General features: G+C 42.4%; 1 protein-coding gene across 2 annotated transcripts in view; it reads left to right on the top strand.

Annotated features, from left to right (window-relative positions):
• LOC132405319 (slit homolog 3 protein-like) overlaps window positions 1–21740 on the top strand; it is a 630603-nt gene that overhangs the window by 574126 nt on the left and 34737 nt on the right. For both annotated transcript variants that reach the window (XM_059990026.1, XM_059990027.1), the window contains 2 exons: window positions 5581–5678; window positions 11582–11721. In XM_059990026.1, the coding sequence (XP_059846009.1) occupies window positions 5581–5678; window positions 11582–11721 (238 nt within the window). The remainder of the gene's footprint in view (window positions 1–5580; window positions 5679–11581; window positions 11722–21740) is intronic.

Here is a 21740-nt window from a genome sequence, read left to right as displayed (position 1 = left end):
TTCCCAAAATGTATCACCTTACACTTAGAGTTAAATTCTGTCTGCCATTCATCTGTCCACTTTACTAGTTGATCTCCTTGTAATCTTAGTCAACCTATTTTATTGTCCACTGTACCACCAAATTTTATGTTTTCTGAAAACTAACAAAAAACATTGAGACTACTAGCCCGTGGTACTTCTGAGTATTCATGAATGTGGTACATGCACACACATGTACTTCAGTTGACAAAAGAATCTAAAGGCAAAATAATCCGAACACTTGCAATCAGAAGCAAAAGCAGTAATTATTGTAAACACCCAGCATGGGAAGCAGCATCATTTGAACGATCATTGATCCCCGTTACTGCCGACTCTGAACATTATTTTCTGCTTTGAATTATGTTGAAAACATGTTTGGGTTCCTCTATGGTTGAGAAGTTTCTGTTGCTGTCACGAACTTCAAGGGTAACTCTGCAGACGTTGTTGAGATCTGAGGGCTTCCCAATACACAGGATGGCCAGACTGCTCATTTGGAGACAGCAGAAGGTGGAGATCAAAGTTCATGATAAACTCTGTGGTGCTCTGACCCAGCGGTCTTGTCGCTCTTTTGTTCCCCTGATCTGGAACATCTGATGATTAAGTGCCAACCTTTCTATTACCAAGTATTCTCTGTGATCTTGACTGCAGCTTACATGCCACTAAAAGATCAATGTTAATCAGGTACTTGAGATATTGAGTGCTGACATCAGCAAACAGAAAACAGCCTTCCCCAACACCTTTCAAATCATTGTTGGGGATTTCAACCAGGTTTGTTTGAAGAAATCTCTGCATAATTATCATCAAGGTATAAGCTGAAAGACCAGGGGCCCCAGCACACTGGATCACTGCTATACTGTCATTAGGAATGATTAGGAATGCACAGACTGCATTTTGTCCTCTTCCCACCTACATACAAGTAGAGGCTAAAGATCAAGGTTCCAGAGATAACAGCAACAAAAACGTGGACGTAGGAGGCAGAGAACCAACTATGAGATTGCCTCGAGTCAGTGGACTGGATCGTGATCAAAGACTCGTCTGAGAATCTGAATGAATACATCACAGTTGTCACAGACTATATAAGAACATTTGAATACTAGTATGTCCCCACAAAAACATTCAGTCTTCCCCAACCAGAAGCTCTGGACGAACTATGAGATCTGCAGCCTGCTGAAGGCCAGATGAGTGCCATTCCAGTCTGGTGACCAAAGATACACGGCACAAGAGGTCCAGGTATGGTCTCTGGGAAGCACCCGGGCTGTTGGCTGGTTCATGAGACTGGGAAACTGCTGAACAAAAATCATATCCACCGCTTGCTTTTGTTAAATAGGACCCTTAAAATGCCTTTAGTAATGTGCCAATGACATTATGGGAAAGGAGAATATGTGACGTGCCAATTCCAGACCAATCGTGAATCATTGAAGGATGCTGAGATACTCAACTGCTGTGGCAGGGCTAAAATGCTACTATGTTTTACAAAGTGAAATGAAGCAACATCGATGACAACAAGGCTTTGCTCCAAGATGAGCTCAATGCTTTTTACGCTTGTTTTGCATGTCAAAACATGGAGGCATCTTCACAAACTCCCACTCTGCAATATCAGACCCTGAGGCTGAGGTGAGACCATCCTTCAGGAGGCCGACCGCACGGAAAGCATCCAGCCCAGAGGGGGTACCTGGCCGAGTACTAAAAACCTGTGCTGATCAACTGGCTGGAGTGTTCGCCAGAATCTTTACTTCTCACTTCAGCAGTCTGAGGTAACCATTTGCTTCAAGAAGGCTTCAGTTATACTGATGCCTGAGAAGAACGTAGTAATCTGCCTCATTGGCTATTGTCCAGTGGCAATTACATCTGTAGTGACGAGGTGCTTTGAGAGGTTGTTGATGAAATACATCAACTCCTGCCTGAAAAGTAACTTGGATCTACTCCAACTTGCCCACCATCACAACTGGTCCACAGGAGATGCCATTTAATTGGCTCTTAACTCAACCCTGGAACAGTGAAGATGTGTACATCAGGATGCTCTTCATTGACTACAGCTCAGTGCTTAATCCTATCATATGCTCAAAATTAATCAATAAGCTTCAAGGCCTCGGATTCAATTCCTCCTCGTGCAATAGGATCCTCACTTGCAGATCCAGTAAGTACAGATTGGTAAAAGCATCAATGCAATTTCTATCAGCACTACAAGGCTGTGTGCTTAGCCCCCAGCTCTACTTGCTTTATGCTGTGTAGCTAAGCACAGCTCCAGTGCCATATTTGAGTTTGCTGATGACACACTCTCACTGGCTGAATCAAAGGTGGTGACGAATCAGCATATAAGAGGGAGATTGAAAATCTGGTCGAGTGGTGTCACAACATCAACTTCTCACTCAATGCTGGCAAGAGCAAGGGGCTGATTATTGACTTCAAGAGGAGGAAATCAGAGTCCCATGAGCCAGCCTTTTTCATGGATCTGTAGTGGAGAGAGTCAGCAACGTATATTCCTTGGTTTTATCATTTCAGTGGGTCGGCCTTGGGTCCATTATAAAGAAAGCACAGCAGTGCCTCTACTTCCTTAGGTTTGTGAAGATTCAGCAACAGATCTGAAACTTTGAAAACTTCTATAGATGTATGGTGGAGAGTATGTTGACTGGTTGCATCTCAGCCTGGTATAGAAACACCAATGTCCTAGAATGAGAAATCCTTCAATACAGGCCAGTCCATCACAGGTAACACCCTCTTCACCACTGAGCACATCGACATGGAGCACTGTCACAGGAAAACACCATCTATCTTCAAGGAACCCCACCATCTAGGCCATGCATTCTTTTGGCTGCTGCCATCAGGTAGAAGGTACAGGAGCCTCAGTACCCTGTCTTCCAGGTTCAGGAACAATTATTACTCCTCAGCCATCAGGCTCATGTACAAGAAAGGATAACTTCATTCAATTTCACTTGCCCCATCACTGAACTGTTCCCACAGCTATGAACTCACTTTCAAGGACTCTTCATCGCAAGCTCTAGATGGTTATTGCTTCTTTAGTTTCTTTTTCATTTGTATTTGCATAGTTTGTTGTCTTTTGCACATTGGTTATTAGTCCATCCTGTTGAGTGCAATTCTATTGTGTCTCTTAAATGCCTGCAAGGAAATGAATCTCAGGGTTATATATGGTGACATATATGTACTTTTTTAATAAACTTACTTTGAATAAGTTCAACTTTGCTTATGATGAAAACATTGATGTCAGTTATGCCGGGTTTCGTACGGGCTCATTAGACGTGAATTATTCCTACTACTCAGAGAGGGGGAAAACATACGAGTTGCATTTACTACTTAATCTGAGTAGTTGTGCTTGGGTACGGTCAATGGTATGTAGAGATGTAGAGGCACATAGCAGAGTTCATATCAAGCACCATGGACATCCATCCTATAATAATTCCATCTTGTTCTCCCCACATTCCCATTTGATTCCACCTATCATGTACACACCAGGAACAATTCACAGTGACCAATTAACCTGTCACACTTTATGCCTTTGGGATATTTGAGGAAAATGAGGTGCCTAGAGGAATTCCACTCAGTTGCAAGGAGAACGTGCAAACTCCACATAGACAGTATCAGAGGTTAGGACTGAACATGGGCCACTGCAGCTGACACCACTACAGGTTGTGAAAAGCTGAAAAAAAACACTAATTAGCTTGTAAAAAGAAAAATAATCACCCTCAGATTCTGTTCCTGGCTACTTTCAAGTAATCCCTGGTGGTAACTGCATACGTACAGAGATAAACTCTGGGATGCCATAGAACATTACATTACAGCACAGAAACAGGCCCTTCAGCCCTTCTTGGCTGTGCCGAGCCATTTTTCTGCTTAGTCCCACTGACCTGCACCTGGACCATATCCCTCCATACCCCTCTCATCCATGTACCTCTCCAAATTCTCCTTAAATGTTAAAAGTGAGCGTGCATTCACCACTTCAAATGGCAGCTCATTCCACAATCCCACCAGTCTCCGTGAGAAGAAGCCCCCCCCCTCCAATGTTCCCTTTAAACTTTTCCTTTTTCACCCTTAACCCATGTATTCTGGTTTTTTTCTCCCCTAGCCTCAGTGGAAAAAGCCTGCTTGCATTCACTCACTCTATCTATACCCATCATAATTTTATATACCTCTATCAAATCTCCCCTCATGCTCCAGGGAATAAAGTCCAAACCTATTCAACCTTTCTCTGTAACTCAGTTTCTCAAGTCCTGGCAACATCCTTGTAAACCTTCTCTGCACTCTTTCAAGCTTATTAATATCCTTCCTGTAATTAGATGACCAAAATATGGTGCCATGGTAGTGTAGTGGTTAGCGAGATGTTATTACACAGTAGCACAGTAGTTAGTGTGACACTATTACGCATTAGCATAATGGTTAGCTTGACACTATTACACGTTAGCATAATTGTTAGCACGAAACTATTACAAGGTAGCGTAATTGTTAGCATACACTATTACACGTTAGCATAATGGTTAGCATGACACTATTACACAGTAGTGTAATTGTTAGCATAACACTATTATACAGTAACATAATGGTTAGCATGACATTATTACAGGGTAGCGTAATGGTTAGCCTGACACTATTACACTGTAGTGTAACAGTTAGCGTAACACGATTACATAGTAGCATAACAGTTAACATGATGAGGTAGCGGTTAGTGTGACACGATTACACAGTAGTGTAGCAGTTAGTGTGACACTATTACATGTTAAGTAGTGGTTATTGTGACACTATTACACAGTAGCATAGCAGTTAATGTGATGCTATTACATGATAATGTAGCAGTTCATGTGACACAATTACACAGTAGTGTAGCAGTTAACGTGACACAATTACACATCGGCGCAGTGGTTATTGGGACAATATTACACGTTATCCTGGCAGTTAGCGTGACACTATTACATGTTAGTTGGACACTATTACATGGTAGCATAGAGGTTAGCATCACACAATTACAGCTTATGGCGTCAGAGCCGGGAGCTCAATTTTGGAATTCTCTAAGAAAGGTTTACGTTCTTCCAGTGAGTGTGCGTTTCCTCCGGGTGCTCCGGTTTTCTCCCTAAGTCCAAGCTGTACCAGTTAGTAGGTTAATTGGTCATTGGGGATTGTCCAGTGGTTACGATGGGGTTAGACAGGTGTGTGGCTTATTGGTCCAAAGGGCTTGTTTTGCACTGAAAGTTTGTACGTTCTTGCCTTGAGGACGTGTGCTTCCCCGGGTGCTCTGGTTCCCCCCCACAGTCCAAGATGTACCAGTTACTAGGTTAATTGGTCATTGGGGATTGACTTGCTGTGTCTTATACCCTTAAATAGGACACAAAAATTACCCATGCTCAGGAAAGAACTGTGACTATTTATTGGACTAAAAGATCACAGGTGGTATTGTAACCGTGCCCAATAACTCCTTTTCTGTTACAGGATGGGAGTTAATCAGAAGCAGAGAAAGAAATTATCTACAGATGTATTAGGATGCAGATGTATCAGTGCTGATTGTTGCACCTTTAATGAATTATCACTAACCATTCTGTTTTCTCATCTTCATAGGGGCAGGACTGTGCTATTCCAATCAACGCCTGTATCAACAACCAGTGCCAAAATGGGGGAACCTGCCGTCTAGCCGAGGGAGATAAACGTGGATTCAGGTGTCTTTTTAAATAATTAAATACCAGAGCAGCAAACCAGATCTTAGTTCACACAATTGAATATATAGTCAGCTTTGGTGTCACTGCAGATAATTGAAGATAAAGTGAAATTGTTGTTCTGTGCTGTCTGATAAAAATGTGGCAGATAACACTTTAAAGGATCACCTGTTTGAAAGATACTTCACCTACGAAGAAGAGTTGTGCAGTGCAACATCATTGGACACAGTTGGGAAAAGGGCACAGTAAACAGCAGTTAAGTTAAACCTCGAATCCACCACGAAAACTGAGGGACTATGTTAGTGTGGCAATATTGTGGAAATGTTCATGTCCTGGAGACAAGGTTTTAGAAGTACAAACATTTGTAGAAAGTAATTAACAGTGCACTATCAAAATATTCCAAAATTATCAATTCATTGAGCTCTCCAATAATGTAATTAAGTGATCAAAAACTTAATGACTAATTAGAGAAGTTTTTCAGTTTTCTAAGAGAAAATATATGGAATGAAATGCATAAGGAGAGAGCAAAGTTGTGAGGTAGATAAGCAAAGGTGATGTATTTGACAGAGATGATGTCCAACTGGCTTTAAGAATCATGTGAGACTTTACAGTTACTACTCAGCATGATATGTTTATGCTTTGATCATTGAACACTATTTTGTAGATTTAAAGATAATTATGGATATATTATCTGCACCTAGGGAACAATTAACTGAAGAATGCTCTTGAATAAAGCCCTGGGGGAGAAATTAGCCTAAGAGCATGTGAGAATATTGGCTGCCAGTTGTATTTGCCTCCTTGCATTTGGTTAAATTGATTTCAACAGAGACACACATACAGTTAGATCAAGAAACCAACAATGGATTTATTTTTTCTTTCTTGGGAAGAAGTGATATTTTTCAGCAAAGGGAGGTTCTTATTTACAAGACCAATGCCTGGCTGCTACTTTTAATGCCATGAGATATGACACTTTTATAATCATTCACAATAATTCAGAGGAAGGATCATTAAAGTGCCATTATTTTAAACTTAAAAAGTGAAACAGTACTCAAATTTTCTGCTTACAAATGGAGTCAAGTGTGAAAAGATCATGACATGAGTTTTGCTATCAGGCCAGATTTAACTGATCTGTTATGTTTGAAAATATATTCCTCATTGCCGAAGGTAAATATGTTCACACTGTGAAAGTTCTAAAATCCTTTTGCAAATGAGTTAATGTAGCTCTGCTACCTAACTTTATAAGATGTGCCTTATTTAGAATAATCATCTAAAAATGCAATCATATGCTGTTGTTTTACAGAATTTTGCAATTGAAGATCAATTTAAATTGGATTAACTGTATGTTTAAATTAATGTGACTTTGTCTGGATCAGACTTGGATATTTGACCGACACTCAATCACACATCTGATATGATTTCCACATAACGTCTGCCTGTGACGTTGTCGTGCCATGTACAGCACTCCTTTCTTGAGCTTGCATCTTGGTGCCCTGGGGGTAACTATTGTAGAGCAGCCCCAAGAACATGGGCTTAATTCCATAGAAGCAAACTGGGAGGTATGCCAGTAGCAAGAAACATATCAGCAGTTCCGTCTCCCACCTGACAGAATCATCCCAATAGAACTCATCCATTACCCACCCTGCGCATCACCCTTAACCTCATTTCTCACAGACTCCTACAGACGTACTCTGGAAAGCATTCTGACTGGCTGCTTTGTTCTCTGGTGTGGGGGAGGGCAGGGGGGCTACTGCATAGGATCAAGTAAGCTGTAAAATTACTCAGCTCCATCATGGGTACTAACCTCATAGTATCCAAGACAAATTCAAGGAGCCGTTCCTCAGAAATGTCGGATCCATCATTAAGGGCCCCCCACCACCCAAGGCATGTCCTCTTCTCATTGTTACCATCAGAAAGAAGGCACACACTCAATGATTCAGAAACATCTTCTTCCCCTCTGCCATCCAATTTCTGAATGGTCATTGAATGCATGAACACTACCTCAGTTCTTTTTTAGAATTCCTGTTTTGGCACTACTTATTTTAATGTAACTACGAGGGGTGATTGATAAGTTCATAGCCTAAGGTAGGAGTCAATTTTAGAAAACCTAGCACATTTATTTTTCAACATAGTCCCTTCCTACATCTACACACTTGGTCCAGCGGTCGTGGAGTACACGGATCTTGGACCTCTAGAAGGGGGTGATTGAAAAGTTTGTGGCCTGGGTAGAAGGAGATGAGTTATACAGCTCCCTTTATGTGCACATGTAGTTCAACTCTTTGAGTTATTATGCAGAATGTTTGCAATTAATAACACATCAGTTATTAATCAGGAGATGTTATTAATAACATATCAGGAGATGAGCTATTAACTTCAAACTTTCTGCATCATCACTCAAGGAGTTGACCTGCATGTGCATATAACGAGAGCTGTACAACTCATCTCCTTCTACCTTAGGGCACGAACTTATCAATCACCCTTGTTGTGGACACTTCTTGGAGGTCCAAGATCCGTATGCTCCACGACCGCTGGACCAAGTGTGTAAATGTAGGAAGGGACTATGCTGAAAAATAAATGTGTTAGGTTTTCTAAAATTGACTCCTTCTACCTTAGTCCATGAACATCATTCACTCCTCATATTATTATATATCTATATAACTTTAATTCAGTTTTTTTCTATATTTATCATGTATTGCATTGTACTGCTGCCACTAAGTTAACAAACTTCACAACATCTGGTGGTGATTTTAAACCAGATTCTCATTCAGATCCTGATTATCTCTCTCTCCCACTTCCCCAAGGAGAGACCTCCTCCCATCTCCCATCAACCTGCATGCTTCTCCCTTGGTTTCTCCTATTTACTAACGTTTCCAGAGATGGAGAGTTACACATCATGAAAACGGACCGTTCAGCTGTTTGAGTTCATATAGACCATGAAGCAGGCATTTAGACCTGCCCTGTTTTATTCACCTTTAACTCCATGTGCTCTGGCGCCAGAAGCAATTGACCACACATTTAACCAAGCAACCTGCGAGGGAATGGGAACGTCCTGAGGTAACCCATGTGATCACAGGGAGAATGTGCAAACTTTAAGTGGGCAGCATCAGAGGTGAGGATTGAGCCTGGTTCAGAGAAGCCTTGAGGTGGTAGCTTTGCTAGCTGTGCCAATCTGCTATAAGCAGCCAGTGACCCAGCCCTCAGTTCATTGACCGGCCTCACTGCCCTGAACTCCATAATGGCCTCCCTGCATGGACTACAGACATCCTTTGTTGGATTGATATCCTTTGCCTCCAAAGCTAAGCAACTCAGAGTATATTGGCCCAAGAGTGCCTGGTACTGGGTACACAACGGCAATATGAACAACTTGTGGTGCTTCGGGGGAGGGGGGTTTACAGTGGAACTGATGTCATCACATGCACCCATAACACGCATAATACATAATGCACACACTACATGAGGTTCACATAGCCTGGGAGTGCCCTGGGGAAATTTTGGAGAGCAGTAAACAGCCCTAAATCAGTCACTGTCCGTCTTATTCATGGAAAAAGAACAAACACGATTTTCAATTTTATAATGCTGAAAAATAGCTTCATCCAATTTCCTTTCCAGCATTTATTTCAGGACAAAGATCTGAATTTCTTCTGCCTCCACACACTAGCCCCCCCCCACCCCAGTACTGTTATCATAACAGCTGTGGAGTTATCAACTTCAGTTACATTAGTGATAATATCATGCGATTCACCACAATAAATTCCAAAATGGGGGCATTAGATCAGATTCAACTTTGATGAAGGTCATCATGTAGGCAATCTCATATTTGAGCAACAGTTCAGCAATCCTAAATTAACCTCTAAAGTTTCCCTAGGATGCTAGTGATCAAACTGCTAGGGGTAGAAATTAACCTTTGTTCCCTAGCAATATGCAGGCATTAGAGTAAAGGACATCTGCTGTAATCACCTCAAGTTTCACAACAATAAAACTGACTCTCAGTGGAGGGAAGAACAGTGAATAGCCAATACTCTTTGATCCAGTTTAAAGCAATAACCTGAGCTGAATCTCCACCCCAGGACCTGATCGAGAGCTACTCTGAATCTCAACTTTCACGATATTTATTTATAGTTTAGGGACCTATAAAAGTGAACGGATCCTCCTGTAAAATTTGGATGTTTCAGAACTTTCTTTTAACAGGAGTTTGTGGAATAAACTTTAAAACAATGAAGTGACCGCAAGGTGCAGTGAAGTAGCATGCACATCTCTGGAACTTTAATTCCACTGCTGGAGAACTGTAAGGATCTTACACAGGCTCCAGTCAAGTCCCAATGCATATAATCCTTGCTGTGGAGGCACAGGAATGCCACAGTCAGATTTGCCAGTATCTTCTTAAATGATGGAGTAGACTATATGGTTTACTCATGCTCCTAATTGGTACTTTCATATTAAATCAGACCAGCAAATTAACAGTAGTCCAATAAGAACTGAAGACAGAGGCACTGGGAACAGAATTGACCTCACCCCGGCCCCAGTGAAGCTGCAACACAGAACTATATCTTTCACATCAACAAACACAGCATGCAATAGAGAGAATTAGATAGTTCCATGAACACCTAATCAGATGGAAACTCTTGTGTCCTACCAACACTGATCATGAGTGGGAGAGAAGAGGACCCTCCAAGAACACTTAACCTTCAACAATGGCAAAGCGCAGCAAATGAGTGATTAAACAAAGAGACTGAAGCATTCCACAACCATGATTAACCTGAGAAGCTGAGAATGTGGTCCATCGGAACCTCCTCCCATCTCACTGAAATATCTGCCATCACAGAAGGCAGCCTTCAGCTAATTTGATTCACAGTGTGATGTCAAGGAACAGGTGAGAGCTCTGGTCTGTCAGACTTCACGATAACTTTACAGCCACAGCACTGAAAACCTGCTTCCTAGAACTGACTGCGTTGTCCCGGAATGCAATAGGACTTCGCTGGCAACGTGAAACTTATCGGGAAATATCCTCTCCACAAAAAAAAAGGACAAATTCAATACAACAAATTACTGTCTAACCAGTCTGTTGCAATCGTCATCAGAAAGAGCAAAATTGTCATCTGCAGAGCTGTTGCAGAATTTTCTCAACAATAACCTGCTGTCTGACACCCTGTGCTTAGCCAGCACACGCAGCTCCATCTTCATCCATAAAGTTGAATTCCAGAGGAAATGTGAGAGTTATTGCCCTTGACATCAAAACAACATTTTAACAACTATTAGGTAAAGGAATCCGAGTAAAACTGAGGTCAATAGACCTCAAGGGGAAAGCACTTCAATAGCTGAAGTCACTCCTCACAAAGAAGGTGGTTCCTGTGAAAGATAACCACCTACCTGCAGGTTCCCTTCCAAGTTGCTCAAAACCCTTGCTTAGATATATACATCCACCCTTCATTGCTCCTGGGTTTTAATCGTGGGATTCACTCCCTTTTGGCATTGTGTGATCATCTGAATCAGAGGTATTTCAAGCCTGCAGTTGGAAGGGCAAAATGACTACTGACCCTGAGTCAGGAAATGGAAATAAACTCCTGGTAGTAGGGAGAAACATGCTTATTTTACAGGAGGGAATCTAGGTGCTAAATCTCAGGAAATACTCGTATCAGGTCAGGTCTCCTTCCTCTGGTCTGATTTTGAATCAAAAGACAACAAGAATCACTGAGCTGTGCAGTTCACCTTGTGATATTACCAACTGGAAAGTGGACAGAGAGAGAGTTCAGAGCCTGTGATCTCTAAGGAGGAGGCCAATGCGAATGGGAGGTATTGGTCTTCATGTTGTCACAGATTGCCAGGCTCAGTCTTGTTCTTACTTGGTGGCTATTCAATGGGAGATTCATTCCATAGCATCCTCATTTCATTTTTTTCCTCTTTCCTTGCAGGTGCCTCTGCCCTCCAGGCTTTGAGGGACAGCTGTGTGAAGTAAATCCTGATGACTGTGACAGTAATGACTGCGAAAATAATTCCACCTGTGTAGATGGAATTAACAACTATGCCTGCCTTTGCCCACCTAATTACACAGGTATTGATCATAATATATAGCTTCTCTGACAGGATATTGTTATCTGGATCAAAACTTAAGGCTGAGGTCTGTGCAGAATAGTAAATTTGCAGGCTTTTGGAGTAGGTGTTCTTGATAGTAGAGGGCTGAGGGGAATATGTCCCAGTTCATCCATAACCACAGATGTTTTAATTATTGGGGGTTGCTTCTTATCCCACTTCTCCCATTTCCCTTCCAAGCTGCACTTCCCTCAAGGCCTGTCCTCTGCTTGAATGTATCACCACGCAGACCAGGTTTCCTCAGGATAAGGCTGAGTGCCAGAGAAAGGGCTCACCGGTCAGGCTCCAAGCTCTGTACAGTGTTCTTGACCTAAAACTGTATCCCTGAGAATTAGAACAGGAGGCAGGCTTTGCATCACCCCCTCCAACTGAGTAACCTATAGAATTACGTCATCAATCCCATCAAATGAGCAAAAGAGAAGTAGCAATATTCTATAATTACAATAAGGGTAAGATAACCCCCTTCTGATCCAACTTTTCACTCTTCTGGTCTTCATCAAAATAGTGAAACCTTGTATCAGGAGTGCTCTTAACTTGTTTTTTTTTACTCAAACAGATTTTCCCAACTTTTTATGGAAAAGGGGGGGAAAAAGCAGGAGGATGCTACACAGCCTCTCATGCCTGCCTTGCCAATCAATAAGATCGAGCCTGATTTGCCTCTTTCTTCCCTGGTTCCCAGGAACCAGTAATCTACCTGTAGTATTTCAGTGATTCTGGCATCACAGCTCTCTGAGGTAGAAAATCCCAGATCAACAAGCCTCTGAGAAAAGAAATTCCTCTTCATCTTTGACCAACCCTTTCTCTGAAGCTAGTTCCAGATATCTTCACGGAGGGAAACATCCTCCTGGCAGGATCTCTCAAAGTCTTGTGCTTTAACTGGATTATCTCTCAAGGAGTACTGTGCCAACCTTCCCTTACAGGACAAACTGTTCAGAGTTTGGCACTAAATTGAAGCAATTTTGCAGTTTCACTAAGAATCGTGATATAGTTAGGTGATGTTGAAAATAGGCAAAACGTTACCTTCTGGCTGATCTGCCTGTGCTGGCTGTAAGGAACATTGCAAGCATAAATTGCATCTCTTTGTTCTGTCTCAGCCTTAGCAACACAATCCACAGAAATAGCTTCCTTCACGTCTCAGTGTACTATTCCGTAAGGTTAGTGAATGCCAATTAATGATTTGATAGTAGGAATCCTATTGTTACCCAGAGCAGATATTTAATCGTCAGCTGCGACAGAAACATTCTAATGTTTCTTTTCCCTTCTGTCCCATCCCCAAATTTGAGTCAGATGCTCCCAATTGTAGCATTCAGTTTCACCAAGTTTGGCTAAAGCATGGATCAGAAATGTTCCTGATTGTTATGAAGAGGGGTTAATTTAAGTGATATTTTTATGTGTTAAGCCATCAGAAAATAAGATATGCACTTAGTTAAATCCTGAGACATTTACCAAGTTAGGTAGGCCTGACACCATCACTCACCAAATGGATAGTTCTACCTTGTAGAAAAGGTCTCAAACACAAGAAAATGATTGTAATAAAATACAAATTCAAAGAAAGCATTGGAGCTTTCAAGGCAGCTCTTTTAAACATCTCTCCAGGGTGTTCTGTGATTTCTAAGCTTTCACAATGCACCCCACATGTGTTGATTCTTTTCATCTTCAAGCGAAGGCATGTGGTTCCCAGGCAAGAATTAACTCCAATTTAAACCACAAAGGATGGAGTCTATAAAAAGGATTAAAATCAGAAGTCAAATGATTGGGATTTTCCTAATTCTAAACAGATCAGACACAATCCAACCTCCACAGGGAATCTTATCGCATCTGCCCATGAACACAAATATAAAATATATTCCCCTCAGTAAATTAATGTTGATTCCATGCTAAGGAGCCCAACAGATCCAAGTGTTGCCTTGTTTTCACACTGAAATGGATATTAAGGTGATTGCTTTGTGTATAAATGCCCTTGAACTTATAGGAATGTTCATTATTCTGTATTACTTCAATTTCGCCCTGACTAAGATGAGTTTCAGATAGAAAGCAGTCATTGGTGAATACTGCTCCTAATTTAAAATTCTCTTATTGATCAATTGGTGCAGAATGTATTTAGTAGATTCCTGATCTATTCCTGAAATATTAAGGAAAATTGTATTTAAACACTTGCCTTAAGTTCTGACTTTTGCTGTTCATTATTATTAGAGTTTTCATTAAATTGGAGCCTATATTAATTCTTCAGACATTTCAAAGAGCTTGGTAGCAAGAATTGTTATGAATTCAGTCAGTCTGTTCAGAGGCAAGCACAACAATCATAAACACTAATAAATCAGTTTCTGTGGCAGGGTGTGAAACTGTTCTTCAGAGTTCAACTGTCCAGTCATACCCACCTTAACAAGCAAATGAAGCATCACATAGCCGTTCCTTCTCAATGATGGCAGAGTAAAAATTCAGCTGGGATCCTTACCAATGTAGATGGAATGGCACGTTGTCGTACTTATCTCCTGATATTGAAACAGGATACTGGATGGAATATATAATGGACAACTAGGGAAATTTTGGTTTAAGCATACTTATGTCCTCTGCTCCATCTGCCAACAGTGCAACTTCCCAGTGGCCAAACATAGTAACTCTGATCCCATTCCCATTCCAACATGTTCTGAGAGGGTCACAAGAGGTTCACAGTCTCCTCTTGTGCCAAAATGAGGCCACCCTCAGAGCGGAGGAGCAACATCTTATATTCTGTCTGGGTAGCCTCCAGCTTAATGGTAGGAATATCAATTTCTGCTTCCGGTAAGATCTTTTTCTCCCTTCTCTCTCCCCTCTTCTTCTTTTCCCCACTCTTGTCTTTTATGTCTTCTCACCTGTCTATCACTCCCTTCTGGGTCTCTTCTACTTTTCTTTTCTCCTGTGATCCACTCTCTTCTCCCATTGGATTTCTTCATCTCTAGCCCTTTATCTTTTCCATCCATTTGGCTTCACCTATTACCTTCTAGTTATCCTCCTTCTCCTCCCCCCTGCCTATCATTTTATCCTGGTGTCTTCCCCCTTACATTTCAGTCCTAAAGAAGGGTCTTAGCCTGTTTCGTTGACTGTTTATTCATTTCCATAGATGCTGCCTGACCTGCTAAGTTCCTCCAGCATTTTGTGTTTGTTGCTTTGGATTTCCAGCATCTGCAGAACTTCTCATGTTTATAGCAACACGTACAACAAGCTGGAGGAACTCAGCAGGTCGGGCAGCATCTGTGGAAACGAGCAGTCAATGTTTCGGGCTGAGACCCTTCATCAGGACTGAAGAGGGAGGGGTCAGGGGCCACTATGAAGAAGGTGGGGAGAGGGTGGGAAGGAGAAGGCTGGTAGGTGCCAGGTGAAAAACCAGTAAGGGGAAAGATCAAGGGGTGGTGGAGAGGGGATAGGCAGGAATGGTGAAGAAGGAATGTAAGGAAAAAGCACTATGTGTAGTAGAAGAAGGCAGAATCATGAGAGAGGTGATAGGCAGCTGGAGGCGGAGGCAGAGTGAAACTGGGATGGGGGAAGGGAGAGGGAGGGAAATACCAGAAGTTGGAGAATTCAATGTTTGTGCCAAGTTTATACTTGGGTCCTGCTGCACCTGATATGCAACACCCTGCTCTTAATGCCAACAAAAATAATGGAATCATTTTCTGGAATGCTTCTTGTATCCAGAGCCATTGGAATGGGAGAAAATGGGTTCACCATTGACCTAAACTGCTGTTCAGTTGAACTGACTGGAGAATCTCCAAACTTGGAAGGGTTTGGAAATGTATGATGGGCACTAGTCTGATTGTGTCAATGCAACTGGAGCACATCACAGTATCTGACGGCTAAGCTGAGGACATTGGCCACAGCATGGCTAGGGCCATGCTGCTCAGTAAAAATGCATGGGATTTTTCTCAGAGCTGGGACACAAGCAAAGATATGAGAATATGTATACATATAGGGCAGAGAGCGGGGTGGGGGTGTGGAAACCAGATGCGGAGGTGACACTTTAAGGACAGAGAAGGGAAGGGATGCCCAGTGCAGAGAAAGGAGGAAGGAAGAAGAGTCAGGGAGTAGCATGGAAGGCCTGGAGGATGGGTATTTGGGGAAACAAGCCAACATCTGGATCCACTGGGCTGCAATAGGGAAATATATTTTGTAGGTATGTTCATGGGCAGATGTGAAAAGATGGGGGACACTGAGAAGGACAACAAAGAATTTGCTGGAGGAAGTTAGTAGGTCGACCAGCATTTGTGGGTGAAAGGAACTGTGAACTTTTTGGGTCAAAACTCTGTATCAACCGATGCTGTTCTACCACTGTTCTTCAGGTATTGAGCTCCTTCACTAAATTGCTACACATTCTAGTATCTGCAGTTTCTTAATGTCCCAACTGAATGAGAAATGATTGAGAGACAGGGAGAATCGAGGGTGAGAAGGGTCAGGAACTAATAGTGAGGTGTGAAACTAAAAGAAGACAGTGTTCAAGGGGGCCTGTGCCTGAACCCACCCATGTGCATGTATGGGCCTGCATACATGCTGACTCAGTGTGAGTGTGTTAATATCCATGCAACAAAGCCTAGTTTCTTTTCGTCAGACCAAGACCCTGCTTGTTCTGTTAGGTCAATAGAGTAGCTGGTCTGCCATGGCCATCTCATGTTGGAAGAAGTCAATTGCAGGTGACTTCCACACCTCATTATGAGGTTTGAGACCTGGGACATCATTCAGACTCAGATTTATTTATTACATGTACATCAAAACCCGCAGTGAGATGTGCTATTTGTATTAACAACCAACTGACACAAGGATGTGCCGGGAGCAGTCCACAAGTGTCGCCACACGTTTTGGCGCTACATGGCATGCCCGTCATGCTCGGCAGAACAACACAGAATGTAACGGAACAGAGCTATCCAAGTGACCTAGCAACACCAGCAAAACAAACGCCTTCCTTCCACCCATCCATCCATCCAACCACCCATGCACATTGACTGTCCTCTTACCCCGGAGAGGCTGTCTTCAGCCTCCAGCGGACTCGTGGATTCATAGACACTGGGCCTTTGGCTTTCCCAGCAGACAGAGAGATTCACAGGCACTGGACCTTTGGCTTTCCCAGCAGACAGAGAGATTCACAGGCACTGGACCTTTGGCTTCCCCAGCAGACAGAGAGATTCACAGACACTGGACCTTTGGCTTCCCCAGCAGACAGAGAGATTCACAGACACTGGGCCTTTGGCTTCCCCAGCAGACAGAGAGATTCACTGACACTGGGCCTTTGGCTTCCCCAGCAGACAGAGAGATTCACAGACACTGGGCCTTTGGCTTCCCCAGCAGACAGAGAGATTCACAGACACTGGGCCTTTGGCTTCCCCAGCAGACAGAGAGATTCACTGACACTGGGCCTTTGGCTTCCCCAGCAGACAGAGAGATTCACAGACACTGGGCCTTTGGCTTCCCCAGCAGACAGAGAGATTCACAGACACTGGCCCTTTGGCTTCCCCGGCAGACTCAGAGATCCACAGACACTGGGCCTTTGGCTTACCCAGCAGACTCAGAGATTCACAGACACTGGGCCTTTGGCTTCCCCAGCAGACAGAGAGATTCACAGACACTGGGCCTTTGGCTTCCCCAGCAGACTCAGAGAGATTCACAGCATTCTGGCCATCAGGCCTCGAATTCTGGATTTCCAATCAACCTTCAGGGTTCAATGCAGACTTGTAACAATGAACTCGGTCTAGCAAACACAGGTGTGGAGTAACTAGAGACGATCTGCAGAATGCTTTAGGTTTCACGAGCGGAATCAAAAGAAAGGGGAGTCTATGTGACTGAATTGAACAGATTGGGTATTGTAAGTTCAGTAATGGGCTTAATGGTGCACTGAGAGACTGCTTAGTTTGTGCAATCTTACAAGAAAGCAGTCAGAAGCTGCTCCTAACTGAAGCACAGCTTACATTTAAAAGAGCAATTGAAATAGATTTGTCAATGGAACAGCAGACAGAGACACAACTGAGTTACAGTCAGGAGTAAAAGGGAGCGTGAACACAATTGCAATGTCTAAGCTGAAACTGGACTGGCTGAACAAATTGTTTTACCACTGTGGCCAGGGCTCTCATACAGCAGAGCTCCTCCACTGCTGTGCATCCATGGCCTCCTCCATTGTCATGATGAGGCCCCACTTAGGTTGGAGGAACAGCACCTTATATTCCGTTTGGGTAGCCTCCAATCTGATGGCATGAACATCGATTTCTCAAACTTCCAGTAATGCTTCCGCCCCACCCTTCACTGTTTCCCACCCCCTTGTCCCCCTCACAAGTAATCGCCTCCCTCTGCTGCTCCTCCGCCCCTTTTTTCTTTCTTCCATGGCCTTGTGTCTCTTTCAGCTATCAACTTCCTAGCTCCTTGCTTCATTCCTCCCCCTCCAAGTTTCACCTATCGCCTGGTGTTTCTCTCTCTCCTCCCCCCACCTTTCAAATCTACTCCTCAGGCTTTTTCTCCAGTCCTGCCAAAGGGTTTTGGCCCACAAAGTCGACTGTGCTTTTTTCCACAGATGCAGCCTGGCCTGCTGAGTTCCTCCAGCACTTTGTGTGTGTTGCTCGGATATCCAGCATCTGCAGATTTTCCGTTGTCTGTCACCAGAACAGTGCAGATTTAAAGGCGAAACTTGCAGAATATGCAACAAAGTAGAACACATACAATGAGCACACCAGGCAGACAAAAATAGAACGACAGGATAGTGGAGAGAAAAAGATAAAATGTCAAGTTTCACTTTCAAAAGGAGCACTAAGATGCATGCTATTGGTCAGAAATCTGATAATGATGAGAGTGACATAGAACTGAGTAGCCTTGAGATTTATAATGTCAAAACTAATAATAGAGAAACAATATACAGTAGCTTACGTCAGAGTGAACGGCAAGTTAATTAGAATGGAACTGGACAGTGACTCAGCTGTTTTAGTCATTCCACAAAATGAGTTTAAATTGGCATTTCAAAGATACTACAGTATTCTGAACCCTGCAGATCTCCAACTGAGAACTTCTACCGAAGTTAACTCCCATGGGAATGACATTTATGACAGTGAAATACAACAACCCATCAGCCACATTGGGCTTGTAAGTGGTAAAAACAGGAGGACCAGCGTTGTGGTGTGACTGGCTGAGAAAACTACAACTTGTTACAGATCCATCCACCATTTGCATGCCACATCCTCTGCAAAAGAGTTAACTGAAAGCAAATTAAGAAAGGTACTGGATAATGCCATAACTGTCACCATGCTGTGCACCATGAACTGTTGCCCAACAGAGGGAAACAGGTGTTGGTGTGAACATCTGTGCCTCTGGTTGGAAAGCATATTGGACCAAGGAAGGACCATGCTGCTCAGGGGAACCGTGAAAGTGGCAAAAGTAACAGTTTTTGTAGGTAACATTTCTGAGAAAGCTTCTGATATGTTAATCAGGCAGTTACTTGTGAAAAGCGGCTTGGTTTTAAGCTGGAAGAGAGTTCAAGGAGCTTCAGCACAGCTGCAAGCATTCAGTTTTTGTGAGTATAAAGAACCAGAATCTATTCTGCATGCATTGAGGTTATTGTATGAACTTCAAGTGGGAGACAGAAAGCTGCCTGTAAAAGTAGATGCAAAGACTAAAGCCCAGCTGGATGAATGGAAGGCCAAAGAGAAAGGAGGCAATGGAGATAGAAAACAGAGGATTTGTCAGATAATGTAGTGGACGAGGAAACCAAGAGGAGAGATCAGATCATAAACTGAGCAATAGAAGGATGAATAAGAGAATACTCCAGTGAAGTGAATGCACCTTCCAAGATCAAGATGCACAAACTAGAAAGAAGAAAAAAGAAAAGATGAGGAGGAAAACGTAAGTGCTACAGAAGAGGAAGTGAAGAGGATAAACAAGATCCAATTTCTCGAGAAATTAGCAAATGCAGAGATGCACACAAGAAACTAAAAGAAAAAGGTGAGAAAAAAAGAAAAGTTGAAAAGATTGAGAGAAAGAACATGAGTGAGGAGGAGAAAAGCATGAAAAAGAAGGAACATAAGAGTGAAAAAGAGTGGTATAAAGAAAGAGAAAGAAGTCAGGATCAGGAGAGAAGCAAGGATCAAAGTAGATCCAGGGCAAAAAGGAGATGAGAATTGTCCAAAGCTGTCAGAACCACTTCCGATAGTCCCAGAGTCAACTCCTACAACCACCACAGAGGATGACCCAGAACCTGAGATTGTTTCACAACCATGTCTCTGCTGTTAAACAGAGGGCCTCCCTTGTCAGGAAAGATGTTGCCCACAACAGTAAGAAATCCTCCACAGTGATTAAATTTTTAGGTCTGAATGGGACAATTTAAAACTTACTTTGCTGTGGATATCTACATAGTAGTTGACTTACAATGCCTATAAAAAGTATTCAACCCACTCCCCCCCCCCCGAAGTTTCCATGTTATATTGTTTTACAACATTGAATCACAGTGGATTTAATTTGGCTTTTTTTGACACCAGTCAACAGAAAAGACTCTTTTGTGTCAAAGTGAAAATTAATTTTTTACAAATTGGTCTAAATTTATTACAATTATTAAACACAAAATAATTGTTTGCATAATTAGTCACCCCGTTCAAGTCAGTATTTAGTTGATACACCTTTAGCAGTAATTACAGCCTTGAGTCTGTGTGGATAGGTCTCTATCAGCTTTGCACATCTGATCACTGCAATTTTTCCTCACTCTTCTTAACAAAACTGCTCAAGGTCTATTAGATTGCATGGGGATTGTGAGTGAACAGCCCTTTTCAAGTCCAGCCACAAATTCTCAATTGGATTGAGGTCTGGACTCTGACTTGGCCACTCCAGGACATTAACTTCGTTGTTTATAAGCCATTCCTGTGTAGCTTTGGCTTTATGCTTGAGGTCATTGTCTTGCTGGAAAACAAAATTTCTCCCAATTCGCAGTTCTCTTGCAGACTGCATTGTTTTCCTCTAGGATTTCCCTGTATTTTGCTGCATTAATTTTACCCTCTACCTTCTCAAGCCTTTCAGAGCCTGCTGCAGTGAAGCATTCCCACCACATGATGCACCCACCAGCATGCTTCACAGTAGGGATGCTGTGTTTTTGATGATGTGCAGTGTTTAGTCTGATGGCCAAAAAGCTCAATTTGTTTTCATCAGACTATAGAACCTTCTTCCAGCTGACTTCAGGGTCTCCCACATGCCTTCTGACAAACTCTGAAATTTCATGTGAGTTTTTTTCAACAGTGGCTTTCTCTTTGCCACTCTCCCATAAAACTGCAACTGGTGAAGCACCCGGGCAACAGTCGTTTTATATACAGTCTCTCTCATATCAGCCACTGAAGCTTGTAACTCCTCTGGAGTTGTTATAGGTCTCTCGGTGGCTGCCCTCACTAGTCCCCTTCTTGCATGGTCACTTAGTTTTTGAAGGCGGCCTCCTCTAGGCAGATTTACAGCTGTGCTTTTCTTCCCATTTATTGATGAATGACTTAACTATACTCCAAGATATATTCAGTGGAAATTTTCTTGTATCCATCTCCTGACTTGTGATTTTCAATAACCTTTTCCTGGAGTTGCTTTTTTCTTCATGGTGTAGTTTTTGCCAGGATACTGACTCAACAGTGGCTGGACCTTCCAGATTAAAACATCTTGACGGCACACAGGTTTATATATAGCTAATTATGTGACTTCTGAAACCAATTGGCTGCATCAGTGATGATTTGTGTGTCTCATATTAAAGGGAGTGAATACTTATGTAATCAGTTATTTTGTGTTTATACTTGGAATTAATTTAGATAACCTTGAAGAGGTCTGTTTGCACTTTGACACAAAAGAGTCTTTTTCTGTTAATCAGTGTCAAAAAAGCCAAATAAAATTCACTGTGATTCAATGTTGTAAAACAATAAAATGTGAAAACTTCTAAGGGGGGGGTGAATACTTTTTTATAGGCAGTTTATATATTATACTGTATATATATGTAAGTTGAAATGCATTCTATATTGA

The sequence above is a fragment of the Hypanus sabinus genome, chromosome 15 (genome assembly GCF_030144855.1).
Source record: "Hypanus sabinus isolate sHypSab1 chromosome 15, sHypSab1.hap1, whole genome shotgun sequence".
NCBI classification, from domain to species: Eukaryota; Metazoa; Chordata; class Chondrichthyes; order Myliobatiformes; family Dasyatidae; genus Hypanus; species Hypanus sabinus.
This window is presented reverse-complemented; position numbering and strand designations above follow the sequence as displayed.